This window comes from Myotis daubentonii, chromosome 3 (genome assembly GCF_963259705.1).
Source record: "Myotis daubentonii chromosome 3, mMyoDau2.1, whole genome shotgun sequence".
Taxonomy (NCBI): Eukaryota; Metazoa; Chordata; class Mammalia; order Chiroptera; family Vespertilionidae; genus Myotis; species Myotis daubentonii.
The window spans coordinates 61,356,156-61,376,546 of record NC_081842.1 but is presented as its reverse complement, the minus strand read 5'-3'; the positions used below and the strand labels follow the sequence as shown (position 1 = coordinate 61,376,546).

At 44.6% G+C, this 20,391-nt stretch overlaps 2 protein-coding genes across 3 annotated transcripts in view; both read left to right on the top strand.

Annotated features, from left to right (window-relative positions):
- Nucleotides 1-10,475, top strand: part of PLA1A (phospholipase A1 member A) — a 37,757-nt gene extending 27,282 nt beyond the window's left edge. Inside the window, exons 9-11 of one of the 2 annotated variants that reach the window (XM_059687766.1) lie at nt 352-460; nt 9,310-9,474; nt 10,072-10,475. In XM_059687766.1, the coding sequence (XP_059543749.1) occupies nt 352-460; nt 9,310-9,474; nt 10,072-10,156 (359 nt within the window). In that variant the 3' untranslated portion in view covers nt 10,157-10,475. Of the gene's footprint in view, nt 1-351; nt 465-9,309; nt 9,475-10,071 lie in introns of those variants that run through there. The other variant, XM_059687767.1, reaches the window with a different exon arrangement.
- On the top strand, nt 6,211-9,301 carry LOC132230385 (melanoma inhibitory activity protein 2-like). The gene has a single exon (XM_059687765.1). It carries the CDS (start codon nt 6,321-6,323, stop codon nt 8,466-8,468), a length of 2,148 nt encoding a protein of 715 aa, XP_059543748.1. The 5' UTR covers nt 6,211-6,320; the 3' UTR covers nt 8,469-9,301.
- Nucleotides 10,476-20,391: the final 9,916 nt, after the last annotated feature.

The following is a 20,391-nucleotide window of genomic DNA, read 5'->3' as shown; positions in this document are numbered from 1 at the left end:
CTACCAGATAACATCACCAAACAGGGTAGAGTGGAACATTCTAGCATTGCAAGTAATAATAAAAACTAACATGGATTGAATGCTTCTGAAGCACGGGCACTGTCTATGGACTTTATATGTAGTCACTCATTTAATTCTCATTGAGACCTGTGAGGGATCTATTTTATTTTCCTCAATTTACACTCGAAGAAGCTGAGGATCTGCAGTGACAGGTAATCTGTTCCAGGTCACACAGCTACGAAGAGGTAGGGCCGAGATTTCTAATCGCACTGCTGTGCTCTCCTGGGGGCTTTTTGGGCACTGCACCCACCAACCTCTAGCTCACTTGTCTGCTCTACTTTGGTTTCCTAGCGCATCACACCCTTGTGGAGTTTAACTTGCAGGAGCCAAGAAACAAGGACACCCATATCGTGGTCACCTTCTTTAGCAGCAATGCCACCTCTTCAGGCAAGATCACCATGTAAGTAAGTGTCCCTCACGGCTGGCTGGCTTCTCTCCTTAGGACATAGTTTTATTTCACACACACACACACACACACACACACACACACACACACACACACACATCCCAAGACAGGCACCGTGTCATCATTGGTGAGTGAGCCGAGCCCACTGGGCTGGGGCTGGGGGTGAGGGGAGAATCTACCACAGACACATACTGGGCAACTGTCTTGGGTTCAGGGTCAGTACTGGGTTCAAGCATATTGCATTCAGACAGGAGCAGATGAGGCAGGCAGGCAGCAGTGATGGGGTGTCCCAACAGGTGATAAAAACATAGAAATTGTGTCCCTGATAGGAAGCAGTGCTCAGGTATCCAGGAGGGGGTATCAGGGATGTCAAAAGTAGGAGGACTTCAGCCATTAGGAAGGGCTGGCCGGAGCCTGGGAAGCACCCACTCCTGAGTAGGGGAGCAGCACTGGGTGAGTTACCAGAGCAGAATTGCAGGCAGTGTCAGGTAGCAAATGAATGCAAAGGGAGGGCCAGCAGGCTTGATGCTGGGTGGTGCCAGTTACTGGAACAAGGGCTGAGCGTTTCCTTCCTTTGTGGTCACACCTGGGCCTAGCAGCTGGTTGGGACCAGGCTTGAGATGGGAAGGCAGAGGACCTCAACGCTAGGACATTACAAGCCAGGCAGGGAAAAGGACCTCAGCAGTGCATGCTTCTTCAAAAAGTAATTGGTTTGTTACTCACAAATGAGCAAGACACTCACTAATCAGATAAAACAGCATCTCAGTTAGGGTCCAGTCTGGGAACCAGAACCCAAGCCAGGTGGTCCAATAGAAGGGATTTAACTCAGGGAACTGATTATGAATGTGTTGGGAGACCTGAAAACCCAAAAGGATGGGAGGCAACGCAGAAATCAGCCACAGGAGGAGCCATCCCACCCCAGGGCTAGAGGGACAAAGTCAGGGCGGTGTTGGCAGAGCACAGAACTGAGCTGGATTCTCCCTGGAACCTGCTGGCAGAGGAGCCTGAGAAATAAGGTTTGCAGAAGAATGGAAAGCACACAGACGGGAAAATGACCAGTGTGCGCACATACCAGGGTAGAAGTGCACAACTGTCAAGGGCAGATGCTATGCAAACATGTAAAGTGACACTTGACCAGGTGTGAGGACATATTTGAGTAGAGATTTTTATTATTATTATTGATTTCAGAGAGGAAGGGAGAGGGAGACATCAAAACATCAATGATGAGATACAATCATTGATTGACTGCCTCCTGTATGCCCCACACTGGGGATCAAGCCTGCAACCCAGGCATGTGCCTTGACCGGAAATCGAACCTGGGGTCCTTCAGTCCGCAGACCAAAACTCTACCCACTGAACCAAACCAGCCAGGGCTGAGTAGAGATTTAAGATTCTCAGGAGTTGCTCAGGTCAGGGTTAGTGAGACTATGGCCCTGGGAGGGGACAGGAGGGGGTCAAGGCCCCATGTGAGGAGGCTGGAAGGGCAAGTCAGGGCCACTCCAAGCAAGGCCCTGAAGGTTAGAGATTTTGGTTTTATCCTGAGATCCAGGTTGGGGAGCCACTGGGAGTTTTAAACAGGAGTGTGGCCAGATCAGTTTCGGGTTTGAAAACATTTCTCAGGCTGCAGGGCTGCACATTCACTGTGCTTTCAGGGAAGACAAGTCTCTGCTGGAAGGAGCAGGACTTCTCGGCCCCCAAACAGCCTTCGACAGCCAGGGTACAGCTCACCAAGGCCACACCATGAACATGGCAGGCAGGCAGGACCCCAACCAGATCTCCAGGTGCCTAGCTGAGCCCTGTAGATTGTGGCTTTTCTTCTTCAGATCACTTCAAAGGTGTGTTCCTTCTAGATGGGTGTTTTCGTCACCTCTCCAGCCCATTGGTAGTCCAATAGGAGGGATTTAACTCTGTGACAGTGACACACAACTCTGGCTGCACATTAGAATCACCTGGAGAGCTTTGAAAAATACTGCCACTAAGCTCCACCCCAGAAAAATCTGAGCAGAATCTCTGGGCATTGCCTCAATAGCTATACTTTTTTAAAATAACCTTTTATTTTTCAATTACAGTTGTACAATATTATATTAGTTTCAGGTGTGCAAACCAATGAGATTTGACATTTATATAATTACAGAGTGATCAGCCATATAAATCTAGTGCCCATGGGACACCACACATAGGTATTACAATATTATTGACTATCTTCCAACAGGTATACTTTTAAAGCAGGGGCGGGGAACGCCCAGCCCACTAGTAGTATAAGGCCCGGGAAATCATTTGGTCTGGCCCTGCCAAGGCATTAGGGGTGAGTTAGTGAAATGTTTGACCAAACATAGCAGGCTGATTGTTGATAATTTTGTAAGGCCCGAGAATGATGTTATAAATATTCAAACGGCCCCTGGCAGAAAAACGGTTCCCCAACTCTCAGAACATGATTACCTTAAATTCCTTGGTGTTTTTGTTTTCTTGCAGAACAGAAATTGAAAAAAAGGTGGGGGGAGGGGGCCTGTGGATGGTCTTTCCCCAACTTTCTGTAATTTTGTGAAACCCCCAAATTTCCTTCTAATTAGAGAATTTACCTGGGCCTAGTCCCCAGCTGCTCACAGCGTCCTTCATACTCCTAGTTTGCAAGCTCCTCCATCCAAGCAGCTTCTTCCAGTGAACATTAAATATTTCAAAAACACTTCCCACATCCTATCTAATAAAGACAGAATATGCTAATTGATGCTCTTGCCATGGCAAAGATGGCAGCGCCCACAGCCTATAAGGAAGAAATATGCTAATTGACTGCCCTGCCCTCAAAGATGGCAGTGCCCACAGCCAATAAGGAGGGAATATGCTAATTGACTGTCCCGCCCTCAAAGATGGCGGCACTCACAGCCAATAAGGAGGGAATATGCTAATTGACTACCACGCCCTCAAAAATAGCAGCGCCCACAGCCAATAAGGATGGAATATGTTAATTGACTACCACACACTCAAAGATGGTGGCGCCCACAGCCACAAGATGGTGGCATCCAGTCCCCTCAGCCCCACTGGGGTGGCGGGAGTGTGGCAAGGCCAGGCATCGCCCAGTTCCCTCAGCCCCCCAAGTGCCCAGGGCTGGCCTGAGGCACAGACAAGCCTTGGATGGTGGCTGCCCAGCCACCCAGGGCCGGCCGAGGCTTGTGCTGCCGGCAGTGGCAGCAGCAGAGTTGTAATGGGGCGTCGCCTTCCCCTGATCGCCAGGTTGCCTCCCACCCCTGAGGGCTCCCAGACTGTGAGGGAGGGCAGGCTGGGCTGAGGGACCCCACCCCCCCCTCCAGTACATGAATTTTCATGCACCGGGCCTCTAGTGTAAAATAACAGGAACAACTTTTATACAAAGTTATACTGGATCTTCCTCAAAAGGGGAGAACAAACTAAATGACTAACCCTGGGTTAAAAAATACATAAAGAAGACATTTCATCTCTGTGGAGGCCAGAAACGAAAAGGAAACCTTGCTGCTGAGCCAGGCCTGGCCTCACCCACCTTCTGCCCGAGAGCCCAGTGAGGACTGAAAGGCAACCCGACCAGAGCACAGGAGGCAACCTGGCGCCCTCCTGGCTCTGCGGGTGGGCCTGGCCGGTGCCAAGCCTGTGCTGCTTGGCAGGCGTCTTCTCCACATGGGGTCCTGCTTTTGTCTAGGGTCCTGTGGCCCTTTCTGGGGCGCTTCTCTAGGTTGATCACTGCATACTCTGCTCTCCATCGTTATCTCAGGATACGAGTCCAAAGTGGTGCCTGAATCTTGCAAACCGGTGGGCAATCAGGGCAAGGCCAATGGGGCGCGTTGGTAGAGTCCTGGATCCCGTGTTCACTCGGAGCCTCTGGGCTTCATCAACACCAGCAAACCCTGTGATTCAAGCTCACGGCCGCGGGAGAGCCGGGTTCACACCTCTGGCTCCGGCTGGGAAGAGACGAAACCTGGCTCTCACCCCAGCTCTGTCTAGTTTCCAGACCTGATTTTTGTTTCTTCCCACCCACACATTCAGACTCCGTCTAAAATAGAGCAGTCCTCGCATTTTCTAACTGCAATGACAGCGGCAGTGGGTTTTCCCAGACCGGCGGGTTCCACGGGGAACACTGCCGTCAGGGCTGCCGAGGGGTGCAGATAGCGGCTCTTGGGGGGCTGTGAGGGGAAAGTGCCGGGATTGGGGCTGAGATCCAGGGGAAGCCTCACTGCCCATGGCCACCGATGGGGGAGGGGAGTCCTGGGCCCAAGCCCTCATCCCCTGCACTCAGCGGCCCCCGCCACAGCTCGGTGCCTGAGCCCGAAGCCCATTTTCGCAGCCCCAAGCCCCTTTCATTAACACCTTTTGTACTGCTCACGAGCTTTCTCGTGTTTCACGCGCCATCTGTTATGGACCTTAGATGTCAACACACTGTCTTGTCCACATCGAATGAAGCGATCTCATTGGTGGAAACCGTGCAGGTCAATCTACGAAAAACTATATAATTGCTTGAACCCATAAAGCATTGCAGTTACATTGTATTTTGGTCATTCGAATAGTCTTTGTCTTCAAGTTCCTGGCGCTTTTAGAAATGCCCTCTCAGAAAAAGGAAGGAAACCAACGAAACTGATACACTTCCTTTCGTGTTGGTCCATTCTAAGGAAAACTATGAAATGGACAAAAAAAGTAGTGCTGTACCTTATAAACTGTGGACTTTTCTATTCATTTAGAGTGTACAACGTCCTCAATCCACAAGCAAAAATGAAGTATAAACAGTTTCTGCTATCGGTGGCGAGAGACTGGGTAACGGATGACAATAATGAAGGCTCTCCAGAACCAGAGACAAATCTGTCCAGCCCTTCCCCTGGGGGTGCAAGGAGAGCACCTCGTAAAGATCCACCCAAAAGGCTGTCAGGTGATATGAAGCAGCATGAACCTACGTGTATTCCAGCGAGTGGAAAGAAAAATTTCCTACGAGAGCCTGCAGAGTCTGTGCCGCCCATGGAAAAGGGAGCGAATCTAGATACTTATGTAAATTTCGTTTGGTCCCTCTTCATAGAGGAAAATGTTTTACGCAGTACCATACGTTAAAAAAGTACTAGGAACTTTAATTGTTTGTTTTTGTAAATAAAAATGTTATAATTATTGAAAAACAACACCTAAAGTGCATTATGATCTGTAGTTATGATGATTTAAATAACGGGCAGTTTGTCCAAAAACGTGCGGTCCCTGGCATATGTCTTAGAGATTTCTATGCGGTTGCAAAGGTGTTAAGAGCGAGCTCCCAGGACGCGTCTAGGAATCTCCCCCATAAGGAGGGGAACTTCACTGCGTCCCTGCGTCCCCGCCTCCCACCCTGGGCCTGGCCCAAACCAAAACGAGGGGTGGGGCGGCGAGGGGAGGGCAAGGCGCAGGCTCTTGCGGGATGGGCTTGGGCCTTCGGATCATCGGGGCACAAAGTCTAAGTAGCAGCCGAGGGTTCTCAGCGGGCAGCGCGGCGTCACGGAGGAGCCCAGGAGGCCTGTGGGCGCGGTTCCCCCCAGGCCCCCCCTGCGGTCGGCTCCGCAGTGGTCCGGTCCGGGTGACGTGCGGAAGCTCCGCATTCTCCGCTGTCGATTGTGGCTCAGGCCCTGGTTCTGGCCTGGGAGCCCCCGGCTGGGCTGCCTCGGTGCCTGGAGGAGCCCGGACCGCCCCTCCGCGCCCCTGGGGCTGGTCCTGGCAAGGCCAGGCAGGGTTCGGCAGCATTGCCCGGAGGTATGAGGGGGAAAAAAACCCCTCATCCCTATGGTGTCCTATGGGAATTGCTGATACGTGCAGCCGTGGTCAGATTTTTTCTTTTTGCTGTGTGTGTGGGTGAGTTTTTGTTGGATTAGAAGCCGGCTTTATGTGGAAGGAGGAAAAGCGAGCCGCGGAACTTTCTGCACTAATGGAAGAAAACTGTAAACCACTTGAAAAATGCAGCCTCGGAGAAGAAGAGTGTGAAAGCTTCGAATCATTACAGGATTCCAGCTTCGAGGAGGAGCCGACAGAAACTCGAAGTCTGGAGGCAATCTGTGGAAAGCTGAACAGTTCCAAATCCGAATTTGGGGATAAAATATTCTTCCTAGCAACAGAGTTAAAGGAAGAGGAATCCGAACAAGACGGATTGGTGGTGGATATTTCCAAAAGGATACAGTCCTTAGAAGATGAATCAAAATTACTCAAATCACAAGTAGCTGAAGCCAAAACCACCTTCAAAATATTTCAAATGAATGAAGAGCTACTTAAAATAGCCATAAACGATACTTTGAGTGAAAGTTCCCAACTTCAGGAAAGCCAGAAACAGCTTCTACAAGAAGCTGAAGAATGGAAAGAACAAGCTAGTGAACTTAATGAACAGAAAATAACATTCGAAGACTCCAAAGTATATGCAAAACAAGTTTTATGTGACAAAGAAAACCAGATCAAATCTCTGACTGAATACTTGCTAAAGATGCGAGACTGGACTGCAGTGCTTGGAGAAGACGTCAGGGATGATAAGTTGGAATTGGAAATGAGTGATTCAGAAAATAGCTCGCTCTCAGGTAGTGAACCAAAAGAAGATTTGAAGAAGCTGATTCATACTGCTAAGTTAAAGGCTTATTTGAAAACCCTAGAAGGAGAAAGAAACCAAATATACAACCAATTAACTGAAGTAGATAAAACAAAGGGAGAGCTTATAGAGTGTATTAAAAATCTCCAGGCTGAACACGCATCTTTGCAGTCAGAAAATGAACATCTTGAAAATGAGAATCAAAAGCTTCAGCACAAACTTAAAGTAATGACTGAAATGTATCAAGAAAACGAAAAGATACTTAACAGGAAGTTAACAGTAGAAGAAAATTACCGGCTAGAGAAAGAGAAAAAACGTTCTAAAGGAGATGAAAAGATCACCCATGCAACTGAAGATCTAGAGACCTATAGAAAGCGAGCCAAAGACCTTGAAGAATTATTAGAGAGAACCATTCATTCTTATCAAGGGCAGATTATTTCCCATGAAAAAAAAGCCCATGATAATTGGTTGGCAGCTTGGACTGCTGAAAGAAATCTCGGTGATTTAAAGAAAGAAAACTTTTACCTCAGACAGAAATTAACTGAAACAGAGCTTAAATTTGAACTTTTAGAAAAAGATCTGTATGCACTTGATGCTCCAAGTACAGCATTTTGCAGAGAGCATTCCCCATATGGTCTGTCACCATTGGGTCAACCTTCATCTGAAACAAGAGCTTTTCTCTCTCTTCCAACTTTGTTGGAGGGCTCACTCAGACTCTCACCTTTGCTTCCAGGGGGAAGGAGGAGAGACTTGAGAGGCCCAGGGAATCCTCAGGACCATCAGGTGACTAATGAAAGAGGAGAATCAAGCTCTGATAAGTTAACTCATCTTCACAGGGAACCTTCTCACACTGGGTCCCTTTCACCTCCATGGGAACAGGATCATAGGATGATAATTCCTCCACCAGGCCAACCTTATCCTGATCCAGCTCTTCCTCTACATAGGCAAGACAGATTTTATGCTAATATTGGTAGGCCATCTGGACCAGCAGAACACAGAAGTTTTAATATGCCAGATGGGTCAATGTCTTCCAAAATGGAATCCAGTGGGAATGATAGCAAAGATCATCTTGGTAATTTAAATATGCCTGATGCATCTCTCCCCACCAAAAGTAAAGTAGCTGGCCCTGGCGTTGTTCCTCCCATCAGAGGTTCCTTGTTTCCAATGGATGCAAGGGGCCCCTACATGAGACGAGGTCCTCCTTTTCCTCTACTTCCAGGAAGCATGTATGGAGCTTCCTGTGATTATTTTCCTCCAAGGGACTTTTCTGGCCCACCACCTCCTCCGTTGGCAATGGGGAATGTCTGTTCACCAAGAGCTTTTCCTCATTATCTTCTCCCAAGAGCTGGATTTTACCACCACATCCTGAAAGAAGATGTAAGTACCCATCAGTGTCGATTCTGCCTTCAAGTGAGCCTACTGCTGAATGAACAACCAGAAACACAAGAGCCTCGACAATAGTTTTGGTCTCCAAAAGTAATTCTGACTTCTTCCATTTTCAGTTTAAGTACAGCTGTTACTTAAGTGATTATACTTATGCTCAAATGGGAGCTTAATGGATACATTCTCAAAGATAGTATTTTATAAATAAAGATTATTTAAATATGAATCTAATCAATTATTTCTATTTTATTTTATTCTACACAATGTAATTATTTTAATTTGATTAACAAATCCACTATCACATAAACAATAATGGGAGTTTCCTATATGTGATCTTGTAGTTGGGGATGTTTTAAATTCCAAAGGCTATGTCTTTATGCCAAGAACTGTATTTCCTATTGTTATAGACAAATGTGAAAATAACTTTATGCTTAATTAAGTAAATTTTAATTGATTTAAATATTTGCTTGGCATAGACTATAATAATAGAATCAGCTAGTTTTTTTTCATTAAAGAAAAAAAGGGTGGAGTAGTCCTCACACAAAATCCTTTGACCTGAATGCCCTAAAAGTGGGCTCTAATGCAAGACTGGTAAATCTGAAAGTGTAGACCTTTTCCAACTAGGAATCTAAGAATGAGGGACATTTTTCAGATGTGAAAATCCAAGGGCTACTATTTTGCTGCAGTGTCCACTTGTTTACTTAAAAAAAGCCCAAAACAAATATTTTTTTGAGTCATGTTCAAAACTGTGGGTATGGGCAGAAGGATTTGTTGGGGTGATACAAAGGACCATGATCCCCACCTTCACGGAGCTGACTCTTGTATATCACAGCTAACCAGTGCTACCAGCAGAACCTCATAAGGATCAAGGGCAGCAAGATCAAAAGTGCTACATAATTACTCTCCCTTTCCCTTGTAGACCGAAACAGAAACTTCAGGGGAGAGGAGTCCTAGCTCACCCCACTCCTCAGTGCCAGATACACCAAGTGAACCTCAAGTTTCAGGCTTCTCGCCAGTTTTGGAGCAAGGACCGGACTATCATTGTTGGGAAATTCTGCACTGCTCCTTTGCCTGTCAATGACAAGTAAGCCGAGTATGCACCTACCCCAGACACACCCATAAGGACCAATCCTGACCTTAGATATGATGCTTGTTGAGGTTCGATCTCATCATAAGTGATTTGCTTCTTTGATGCATAGATGACAACAACCCAAGGCTTTCCTGACACACTTGCAGGGCTATCTTGGGTTGGGAATGTTAGGAAGCCAAAGAGGGTGAAATCTAAATCCTCATTCCCACTTCAAAATAAGAAACCCCATTTTATCTGATCTATCTATCTATCTATCTATCTATCTATCTATCTATCTATCTCTATCTTATTTGATTTCTATATAAGATTTTATTAGAATAAAGATTTCTAATTGCATTTTTCCTCCTCCTTAGTGTCCACTGGTCACATTCATGGGTGTGGATTGAGACTCCCCGTTCCCTTTACCCTGCCTCTAGCCTTTATAGTATTAGTCCTACCATCCCGGTCCTTTGGAGGACAGTAGGCTCCTACAGTAGACAATTGTAGACTTCCTTCACCTGACATCATTAAAACACAGAGCTCTTACTCCTCTCTCCTGACCAAAAGGAACCTGCCCTGAACATATACCTTCTTGTTGCCCTTCTCTTGCAGTAAAATGACCGTCTGCTTACCTGAGCCAGTGAACTTACAAGCAAGTGTGACTGTTTCTCGTGACCTTAAAATGACGTGTGTGTAGTAAAAGCCTGGACAGGACATATCCCTGGATTGTAGGGACGGGGGCGGGGTTTCAACTTATTCTAGGCCACTACTACTAAGAATGAAGGCAAGACTCGTGGTTATTTCCCCCGTAATTTACTACCTTAGAAGGGAAAGATGGCTCAGTTTATAGAGCTATCTTTATTTGCATGCCAATTTAAAGAGCCTTATATAGATATCATTTCAGCTTTCTTACTCATACTTAAGAGCAATTACCCCATGTCCTTGTGCTCTGTACAATAGAAACATATATAGGAAAAATGCTTTTCTAAAAAATAAAACTCCATGGAATATCTGAATTATTTATTATTTTATTGAGATGGAATTCTGTTACCAAAAATAATGTGATTTATAGTCTGTGGGATTGGAAAAACAGTAGATATTGAGTTCTCTGCGTTAAAATAGCAATTGGAAAGAAGAGCTTGGAACAAGAGAGGGGATGAAGGGTGGGGCTGAAGATACTGCCTTTCACTCTCCTTACCATCGCCTTTTCCGGATATCTGGAAAGTTTGGGGGGGATCAGAGAGATCTTTGGGGAAATACAGGTAGATTTTCTTTGTGTCAGTGTTTCTTAAACTTTGATCTTTATATATAGTCTTGTATCAGCCACAGTCTAGCAAGAAGCAGATGGTGCATTCAAATTGGGTAATTTAATAAAAGGACTATTTACAAAGGTGTTAGTGGGAAGTGGGGAAACCACGCAGGATAGTGCAGCTGTGGAGCTAGTGGCAGTGGGAGCCACTACTCTCTCTAGGTATAAGGAGGCAAGTGGAAGGAGCACCAGAACCTGGAGCCAGCATGGGCTTGGGGACCTTCAGCCAAGGGACACAGTCATCAGGCAGCAATATTGCAGGGAGGGAGCCAGGGAAGCAGAGTCTCCAACCTCACTCTTCTCTCCTCCCTCATTCCTCTGCTACTGCTCCCCATTGAGTGGCTACAACTAGAAGCTAGAAGGCAAGAGGCACAGTGATGTGGCTCAGGAGGAAAAGCAGGGCAGAGAAGAGCAGAGAATGGATGGGTGGGAGTGGGGAACAGAGAGGTATGGCTTACACCTTCACCACTTTCTCCATAGCCAGGTATGACCTGGATTCTTCTAAGCTTAACTGTTTCCTTTAAATTAATTATTTAAAAATCATTTTAATCACTTTTAAGTGAGCAACAATTCAGTGGTTTTAAGCACATTCGCATTGTTGTGTAACCCTCACCATGATCTATCTCCAGAACTTTTCATCATCCCAAACTGAAACTCTACCCATTAAATAACTCTCCACTTGCCTCCACCCAGCCCATAATAACCAATATCCTACTTTCTGTCTCTACCAGAGGCCCAATGCACGAAATTTGTGCAAATGGCTCAGCCCTTGCAGCTACTGTGGCTTGCCAAGGCCCTCACAACCCTGACTTCTGGAAAGTCATTGGGCTGTCTGGTCTAATTAGCATATTACACTTTTATTATTGTAGATGCATTCTACTATTCTAGGTACTTCATACAATATCTGTCTTTTTATGATTGGCTTATTTCATTTAGCATAATGTTTTCAATGTTTATCCTTGTTGTAGCATGTGTCAGAATTTCCTTCTTTTTTAACGGTAACTAATATGCTATGTATACATATACCACATTTAGTTTATTGATTCATCCATCATTGGGCGTATGAGTTGCTTCTACCTTTTAGCTATTGTAAATAATGTTGCTATTTATATCAGTGTGCCAATATCTGTTCAAGGCTTTTTTATATAAAAACCTACATAAATGTGCTTTGAAAGGAAACTGCTGATTTGCTGATTTACTCTCCAAAGTAAAAGCAGAGCAATTGATATAAGCAATAGGCTATCATTGCTCCATTTGAGTCAAGTCACCTAGGGTCACCAGGAGAGAGCTGTAGAAATGCTCTTGACCTAGACAAAGGGACGGGGGATGCCATGTACTGTTAATCTAAAAATAAAAGCCAAAGTGAGAGGCAATAAGCATTTATTTGAGATCCAGAAGAATAGCTATCCAGGAAGCACTGAGTCAGGCAGAAACCCAAATAGTGTTCCAATTAGGAGACGAAGGGGAGGAGTTTTATGAAAAAGGGAAGGGGAACAATTACATGAACAGGAGGAAGGAGTTTCTGTAAATGCAGATGAGCTAACACAGTGATGCTAATTCTAAAAAATGTCCTGTAGTCATAATGTCTGCTTTCTTGTCACATTTCCAGACAGTTGTTTGGGGTATAATGTTGCTTCAGGCCCAGTCCCAAGGTTATCGTGTCCACTTTAACATTCCAAAGGTTTGAGGAATAAGATGTGCAAAGCAGTTCCTTGGATGGTAACTCCAACTCCATTTTAAAGTGGTCCCATTGCTATTGGTTTTCACCACACTCACTTACATGCTTTATTTTCTGCACAGTCCACTACAGTCAGTTTGAAAAATCTAGATGTTCCCCAATATGCAGGCTTGGAGTTCTTTTTTCAAACCCAAAACCATCTCGTTTCTTACTCTCTCCCTTTACTCACCCATGTTCCTGGCAAGAACCTCCCAAGAGATCTCTTACCCTGAGCTATATTAGGCTTCATTTCCTGTTATTGTAACACCGTTGCTTCTTATGAGACAATGCTCAGTTTTCCCTGCTGCTTGTTGCTTCAAAGTATGTGTAAATGATGTTATGCTTCTGTGATCAAGATTGTGTCCTGTGATGCTGATGCTAATTGCTGATACACTGAGCAGACGGCAGTTTTTCCTTTTTGTGGTTGGGCACAGCCCTGTGTTCTTGGCTAAAACAGTCTTACTTTAAAGTGCTTTTATTTAAAAAAAAAAAATCTTTTTAAATCCTCACCCGAGGATATTTTTCCATTGATTTTGAGAGAGAGTGAAAGGAGGAAGGAAAGAGAGAGGAAGAATGAGGGAGAAAAAGAGAAACATTGATGTGAGAGGCATACATCAATTGCTTGCCTCCTGCACACACCCTGACCCAGGCTGAGAATCGAGCCTGCAACCAAGTTATGCGCCCCTGACTGGGAATCGAACCGAAGACTCTTTGGTTTGAGGGCCCACACTCTAACCACTGGACAACCGGCCAGGGCTTTAAAGCACTTTTAGATTATCTCACAAGTTATTTAGCTCCCCATCAGAAATTTGAGATTATCACTATAAATGATAAACCAGTTTCTCTTATCATAAATTAATCCTAAAAACAACTACAATGAGAACATAATAATAATGTTTAAACTTCTAACTAGATGTTGTGGCTTGCTAAAGGCTCCATGCCCTAGGCCTGTTCTGCCCTTATAAAAAGGGAAGATTAGCAAGGATGAGAGAGGTGTCAAAAAATTTATTAATGCCCAGGACTCTCTTCTATATGTAATCCATGGGTTGAATATTAAAATATGAAAAGCAATTGTACCATGAGATTTAATGTTATCTAATGCTGGGTCTATGTGCTACCTTCAACCATCTTGCCTAGTGTCGGGTATACGGCCCTCACTTTCAGAAACGTGGCTAAGTAGGTGGGATGTTTGTGGGGTAAGGAAGAAGGGAAAGCTAACAAGAGACCCCAGTCACTGCTTGATAACATATATTGTATTTTTAGGAGGCCTTTTTAAAGCTTGTAACTCAGGGTTTGGATACTAGGGTTCATTTAAAGCAGCTCATTGATTTCTTCTCAGTCTTGGTCTTCATATTAATTTCCCCATAAAATTGACACCAGCTTACTCTCTCTATATATATTTAACATTATAAAAGCAGTACGTGCTCATTTTAACAAATCAAACTATAGACATATAGTCACCACAGCCCTGCAGTAATCAATGTTAATAGCTTGGTTTGTGCCCTTCTACACATTTCTCCATTTTAATACAAATATATACATACAAAGTTGTTTTTTGGTGTTTTTTTTAAACAAAAATGAAATCATAGCACACGTATTACTCCACACTTTTCCTTTGTTACATAACAATATATCATGAACATCTCTCCTGGTACTATAATACATAAGTCTAGTTTATTCACTGGGTATTTAATATTCCATAGTACAGATATGCTATAATTTGTCCAACCATTTTTTTTTTGTGGTGCATATTAAGGTTGCTTTCATTTTTTTTTAAACTACAAATGATGCTGCAATAAATATTTTTGTATGTCTATTCTCATATCAGTGCCTTCATTTCTTTCTTTCTTTTTTTTCAGTGCCTTCATTTCTATGTGGTAGGTATCTTCGGTGAGAATTACTAGGTCAACAAATATATTAAAAGGATAGTAATGCACCCTGGCTGGGTAGCTCAGTTGGTTAGAGTAGCCTTCTGATACGCCAAAGTTGCGGGTTCAATCCCTGGTCAGGTCACATACAAGAATCAACAAATGCATAAATAGCCCAGTTGGCATGGCTCAATGGCTAAGCATTTACCTCTGAACCAGGAGGTCACAGTTCTATTCCTGGTCAGGGCACATGCCTGGGTTGCAGGCTCAATCCCCAGTGTGGGGCGTGCAGGTGGCAACCAATCAATGATTCTCCCTCATCATTGATGTTTCTATCTCTTTCTTTCTCTCCCTTCCTCTCTGAAATAAAACAAACAAAACAAAAAACAACAACAAATGCATAAATAACTGGAACAAGAAATCGATGTTTAGAAAAATAAAGGTTAGTAATGCTGTAGATTACTTTCCAAAAATGCCATACAGATTCACATACACTCTGACAATGGTTGAAAGAAATTGTTTCATTGCAATTATTTATTCCAGTATTATTCTCCCTAAGACAAATAACCCAAATCCCCAAATCTCTCCTCTGGAGTTACCATGTGACGTTCAGTTGATTCCAAGTTGGCTGACCAGTTACCCACTTGTGAAACTGGGATGTCTCTCTTTCCTTCAGAATTATAGGGGTCTAAGATTTTATTACCTTTTAAAACTGGGCATTCATTCAGACACAGGAGTCTTTAGAGCACTGAAACTCCCTACGGGTGAGCTATGATGAACTTTTAAAAATAAAGTCTTATTGTTTGGATTTTTTTTTTTAGAATATATTTTTATTGATTTCAGAGAGGAAGGAAGAGGGAGAGAGAGAAACGTCAATGATGAGAGAGAATCATTGATTGGCTGCCTCTTACATGCCCCACACTGGGGATTGAGACTGCAACCTGGGCATGGGCTTTGACCAGGAATTGAACTGTGACCTCCTGGTTCATAGGTTGAGGCTCAACCATTGAGCCCTGCTGGCCATGCTTATTGTTCTTTATGATTGTAAAATTCCACTCATCTAAAAAAATTTCAGCCAATCCAGAGAGTTATAAAAGAGAACGTGATAGCTAAAGCTTCCTGAGCATTTAGCATGTGCCAGGTATATAAATTATCGTATGTAATTCAACAATTGCATGTATGACCTCATTTTACATATGAGAAAACTGAGGGACAGGGAAATTAAGCAACTTGCCCATGGTCACACAACTAGCAATGGGTGAAATCAGAGTTCACACTAAGCCACATGACTCTGGAATGTAGGCTCTAACCTCCATCTATATGTATAAAACCCTAATATGCAAATAGACCGAAAGGCGGAACAACCAAACAACTGAACAACCGGGCGCTATGACATGTGCTGACCACCCAGGGACATGCATAGAACACAGTGGGTGCTGGCAGCAGGCAGCAGAGTGTGGAACATGGAGGGCATCAGCTGCAGCAGGATGAAGGAGCGGGTGAACAAGAGCCCCAGACCAAGGCAGAGCGCCAGTTGCTGTCATTGAGGTGAGCCTCTGGTGGTTACTGAAAATTCTTTGCTCCCTCCTGCATGCCACAGTCCCACCGGGTGCTCACACCTGCTGCTGGCGCCTGGCACTGGCCTGATCGCTTGGCGCTGTCAGCGGGTGTGAGCAGCAGCTGCCAGCCCCAATCACCCCTCAGGGCTTCTCCACCTCCTCTTGCTCCTGTCAGCTGGTGTGAGCAGGACCAGTGCCATGAGCGCATGGGAGCGGTGGTGGGAGTGTGGCTGCCAGCAAACAGGGGACCAGGGGCTGCAGCAGGGACGTGGAGGATGGGCCAAAACCCATCCCTGTGCCCACTGCAGCCTCATGGCCCACAGTTCCTTTCAAGGTGCACAAATTTGTGCACTGGGTCCCTAGTATTATATAAATTAGCCTGCTTGAGTTGGTTTCTAGTATTAGCTGTCTTAACAAAAATGTCTTACCAGATCTTCTCAGTCTGGCCCCACTCTATCTAACTAAAAGTTTCCCCAATGTGCTGAAGCCAGTATGTTCCCCTAAATTACACTGTGAACAATGCCTGCCCTATGCCCTTGCACCTGCTGCCTGCACCACCCCCTTTCAGATCCTACCAGTCATTCGGGCTCTCTCTTGCAGGAAGTCTGACCAACCATATGTCATTTATTCCATTTCTGTGCTGCCTTGCAATGGATGTTTAATAGCTTATTGCATGTCTGTCAGGCTTCTATGATGAGATTGTAAGGTCCTTAAATTTAGGCAGGGACCGTGTTTTCTCATTCTCTGTGTCTTCTACGTTGTAAGCATGCAATAAAAGCTCCTGCATTGAAGTAAAGACAGTGTCCTAATGATGTGGACACCGGCAAGGAGAGAAGGCCAGGCACAGAGCGGCTTAACTCTAAAGGAGGGGTTGGTGTCCTTTCATAAGTGTCAGGAATGGTCTTCATTATTCATCTTGTTTTAACATTTCACCTGCCAGCATTGCATTGTAACCTTAAAAAATCTCTACAGGAGGAACCTCTGGTTGTATATAAAAGAGATGACATTGAAACATAAATCTTCCCAAACTGCTGAATTCTCATCTATCCCTGGATCTCCTTGTTGAATGGTCCTAAATGACATTCTGAAAGTGACATACTGCTCCCCCCAGTTTTTAACACATCTCTAACCTCACTCTTGGGCACACTCAGGCCCTGGGATGACTGTCACAGCCCTGCCGCTACCCAGAGAAAGTTGGCTTCTTCCACTTAGAGACGAACTCAGAGGTGATTCAACTATCCCAGTCTTGAGTCTTTTCATGCCCCCATGAGGGTCAAGAAATCCTCTCTGACCTCAGTATTCACTCTCTCATTTATGAAACTATGCTGTTTGCTTTACGTAGCCATTCAGTGTCCTCACAGCAGCCAAAGCCCAATCCATCCAAAATTAAATCAGCATCCCCACAAAGTTGTTCCTCCTCTCCTTTCAGCCATAGCCACCACCATCATCCAATATCCAGGCTCGAAGCCGAGTCATCCTTGACACAGACATCACTGTGCTTAAAAGAAAGCAAGAAAGCAAAATGGGGGTGGGGGGGAGAGATAGAGAGAGAGACATCATTTTCCTCCCTCTCAATACCCAATTTACACACAGATAGTCTGTCTCTCAGTTTCTTCAAAATGTGTCTATATTGGTCCCTTCTGCCTATTGCCTTGGATTCCTAGTAAGGTCCTGGATTTGGCACAAACCCCTGAATTGGTCTCTTTTTTCCAACTTCTTTCCACTCTAATCCACTCAGTTTACCTGAGCCAGATAATTCTTTCTACAAACTCTTTAATGGATCATTTTCTCACTCTAACATTGTCACTGGATTCTCCTGGTGTCCTTAGAACAAGGGCTTTCTTAACCTGGAATTCAGGAATTTCTGTGTCTAGATCCTTGTCTTTCTTCCTGGATTTCTCTCTTACTCTTTCCCTAAAGAAATTCTTAGCCCCTACTAGGTTGATCTACTATAATAATCATTACTGTGTTCTTTAAGTGAATTCCTGCTGCTGCTTTGAAGCTCTGGGTCTCTGCCCAGGCCTAAGCCAGGAGACAGGTTTTTGTTTTGTTTTATATATGTTTTTATTGATTTCAGAGAGGAAGAAAGAGGGAGAGGGAGAGAGAGAGAAACATCAATGATAAGAGAGAATCATCGATCGGCTGCCTCCTGCACACCCCCCACTGGGGATCGAGCCCACAACCTGGGCATGTGCCCTGACCTGGAATCAAACTGTGACTTCCTAGTTCTTGGATCAGTGCTCAACCACTGAGCCACACCAGCCAGGCAGATTCTTATTTTGGACAGAACTGAAGGGTGGAGATGTTACAGAATTTACCAGGCGACCGGAAAACACACAACTGGTACTCAGAAGATTCACTCAGGAAAAACCCTTTATTTGCAGATGCACTAGTGCGGTGACTCAGGGGAGTCGGTTTCCAAAGCCTGAGTGATGACTATGGATGAAGCTTTCCCTTTATCCCCTTAGTTTCTTTGTCCCCCAAATATGGATCAGGCTTCTGGACTTTTTGCGGGCTTTGCAGCCCCCCGTGAGTTGGGACGGGGGAAGTGAGGTTACACTCAGAGGCTTGGCCTGTCTGGTACTAGCGCTGCCAACCCCCTCTGGGGGTTGTATATGGTTCGTGGTTTAGGGCCTCTGTAAAATGGGAGTATTCCAGGAAACAGGCTCTGCAAGGCAGGGCAGGCATCACAGATGAGAATGGGGTTAATTATCATCAAGCAAGAGTGTGTGTCAGAATGCAGGTTACTGGCACGGATTCCGATAGCCACCCTCCCTCCCGCCCCCCAAATGTCTTCTTTTCCCTTTCAGAGAGGTGGAAAGAGATCTAGATAAATATGCTGGGAAAGGCACCCCAATATGTGAACATTCCTCTTTGTGGCACTGAGGTCAGGCTGACTCAACTAAAAACGCCCCTTCTCCCTCACAGTTACCAGTCCTCTCAACTATAAACACTCAGCCCTCTGGATTTGGACTTGAAACTCAATCCACCCCAACCTCAAGATCACTTCCTGTGACTCTCAACCTAGGGTTAAATTTAGAAGCTGTCCTCTGCTATATTTCTTATCTGGAAAGTACGGGAAAATGGGTAAAACTGGAGACAAGCAATCACAAAACCAGAATGTTCATTCATTCATTCATTCATTCATTCATTCAGCAAACCTTTATTGTAAGCCCACTATGTGCCAGGCACTAATCTGAAGGCAGTCCTCTAAATATCAACTACAATGTATTAAATGATTACTATGGGTCAAGCGTGGTTTTAAGTGCTTTAGCATATATGTATATTGATTGAATTCTCACCGAAAAACATATGAGAAAGGCTCTTTTCTTATTGCCATTTTACATACGAACAAGCTGAGGTGCTGGGCAGTTAAGTAACTAGTCAATGAATGACACAAAGCTAAGGGGCAAGGCGGAAATTTGAACCCAGGTAGTCCAGCTCCAGAGGCTTGTATTCTTAACCCCACACTACGTTGACGGAGAATCCTAACCCCATGCCTACTTATGTCACCCCATCTCCTTTTTTAAAAACTTAATTTAACACACAATACTTGGTAAAGTGTCTGTCCAGGTGCCAGGTGCTGAGAATGCAAATACAAATAAGACAGGAGGGACTATGTCTTCAGAAGCTCACACGTTAGTAGGCAAATACTAAAAAGAGCTACTAGGGACGTAATGATCAACATAATTTGATGACCAAGAATCGATCCAGAGACAAATGGCAGGGGAGGGGTGGGTTAGAGAGCAACCAAAGGACTTGTATGCATGCACATTAGCATAACCAATGGACACAGACGCTGGGGTGGTGGGGGCTTGCCTGCGGTGGGAATGGCTGGATGGGGGGCGGGGGGCGGTCAACTGGGGAAAGAGGAGACTTATGTAAAACTTTAGACAATTAAAAAAAAGATTAAAAAAATAAAAAGAGCTATTGTGTGTCAATGTTGGTGGTTTATAATTTACTTAAAACACTGCAGCATACACTGTGGGATAAATGAGTTATCTTCTAGGAATGTTTGATCAACCATCCGAATTAGAAATAAGTACCCTCAGAGCAGTCATCTAACATTTCATCAAAAGTTCACAGTCCAGAGGTAGCTCCTACGATCACTTCCATCCTCTTCAAGTCCCCATGTCCCCCCCCCCCCCCCCCCAGCCCTCAGAGTCCCTGGGAAGCTTTACAACTACTGACCTAAGGCCAGGGCCCCCAGACATTCAGCTTTAATGGCTTTGCTGTGGGCCCAGTTTTATTACTATATGTAAAATAATATATGTAATATATAAATACTTATATAAAATACATAAAACATATTTTATATATCTAGTTTTTAATTTTTTTATTATGGAGCATTTTAAACGCATACAAAATTAGAAAGATGAAACTCCAGGTACCTGTCATCCACCTTCAACAATGATCAATTCTCACGGCTGTCTTGTTTTGTCTATGGTGTTTGGCAGTGGTATTTTTTAAAAATTTCCC

Coding starts and splice junctions, on each gene's coding strand:
- LOC132230385 (XM_059687765.1), top strand. CDS start 6,321: ATGTGGAAGGAGGAAAAGCGAGCCGCGGAACTTTCTGCACTAATGGAA.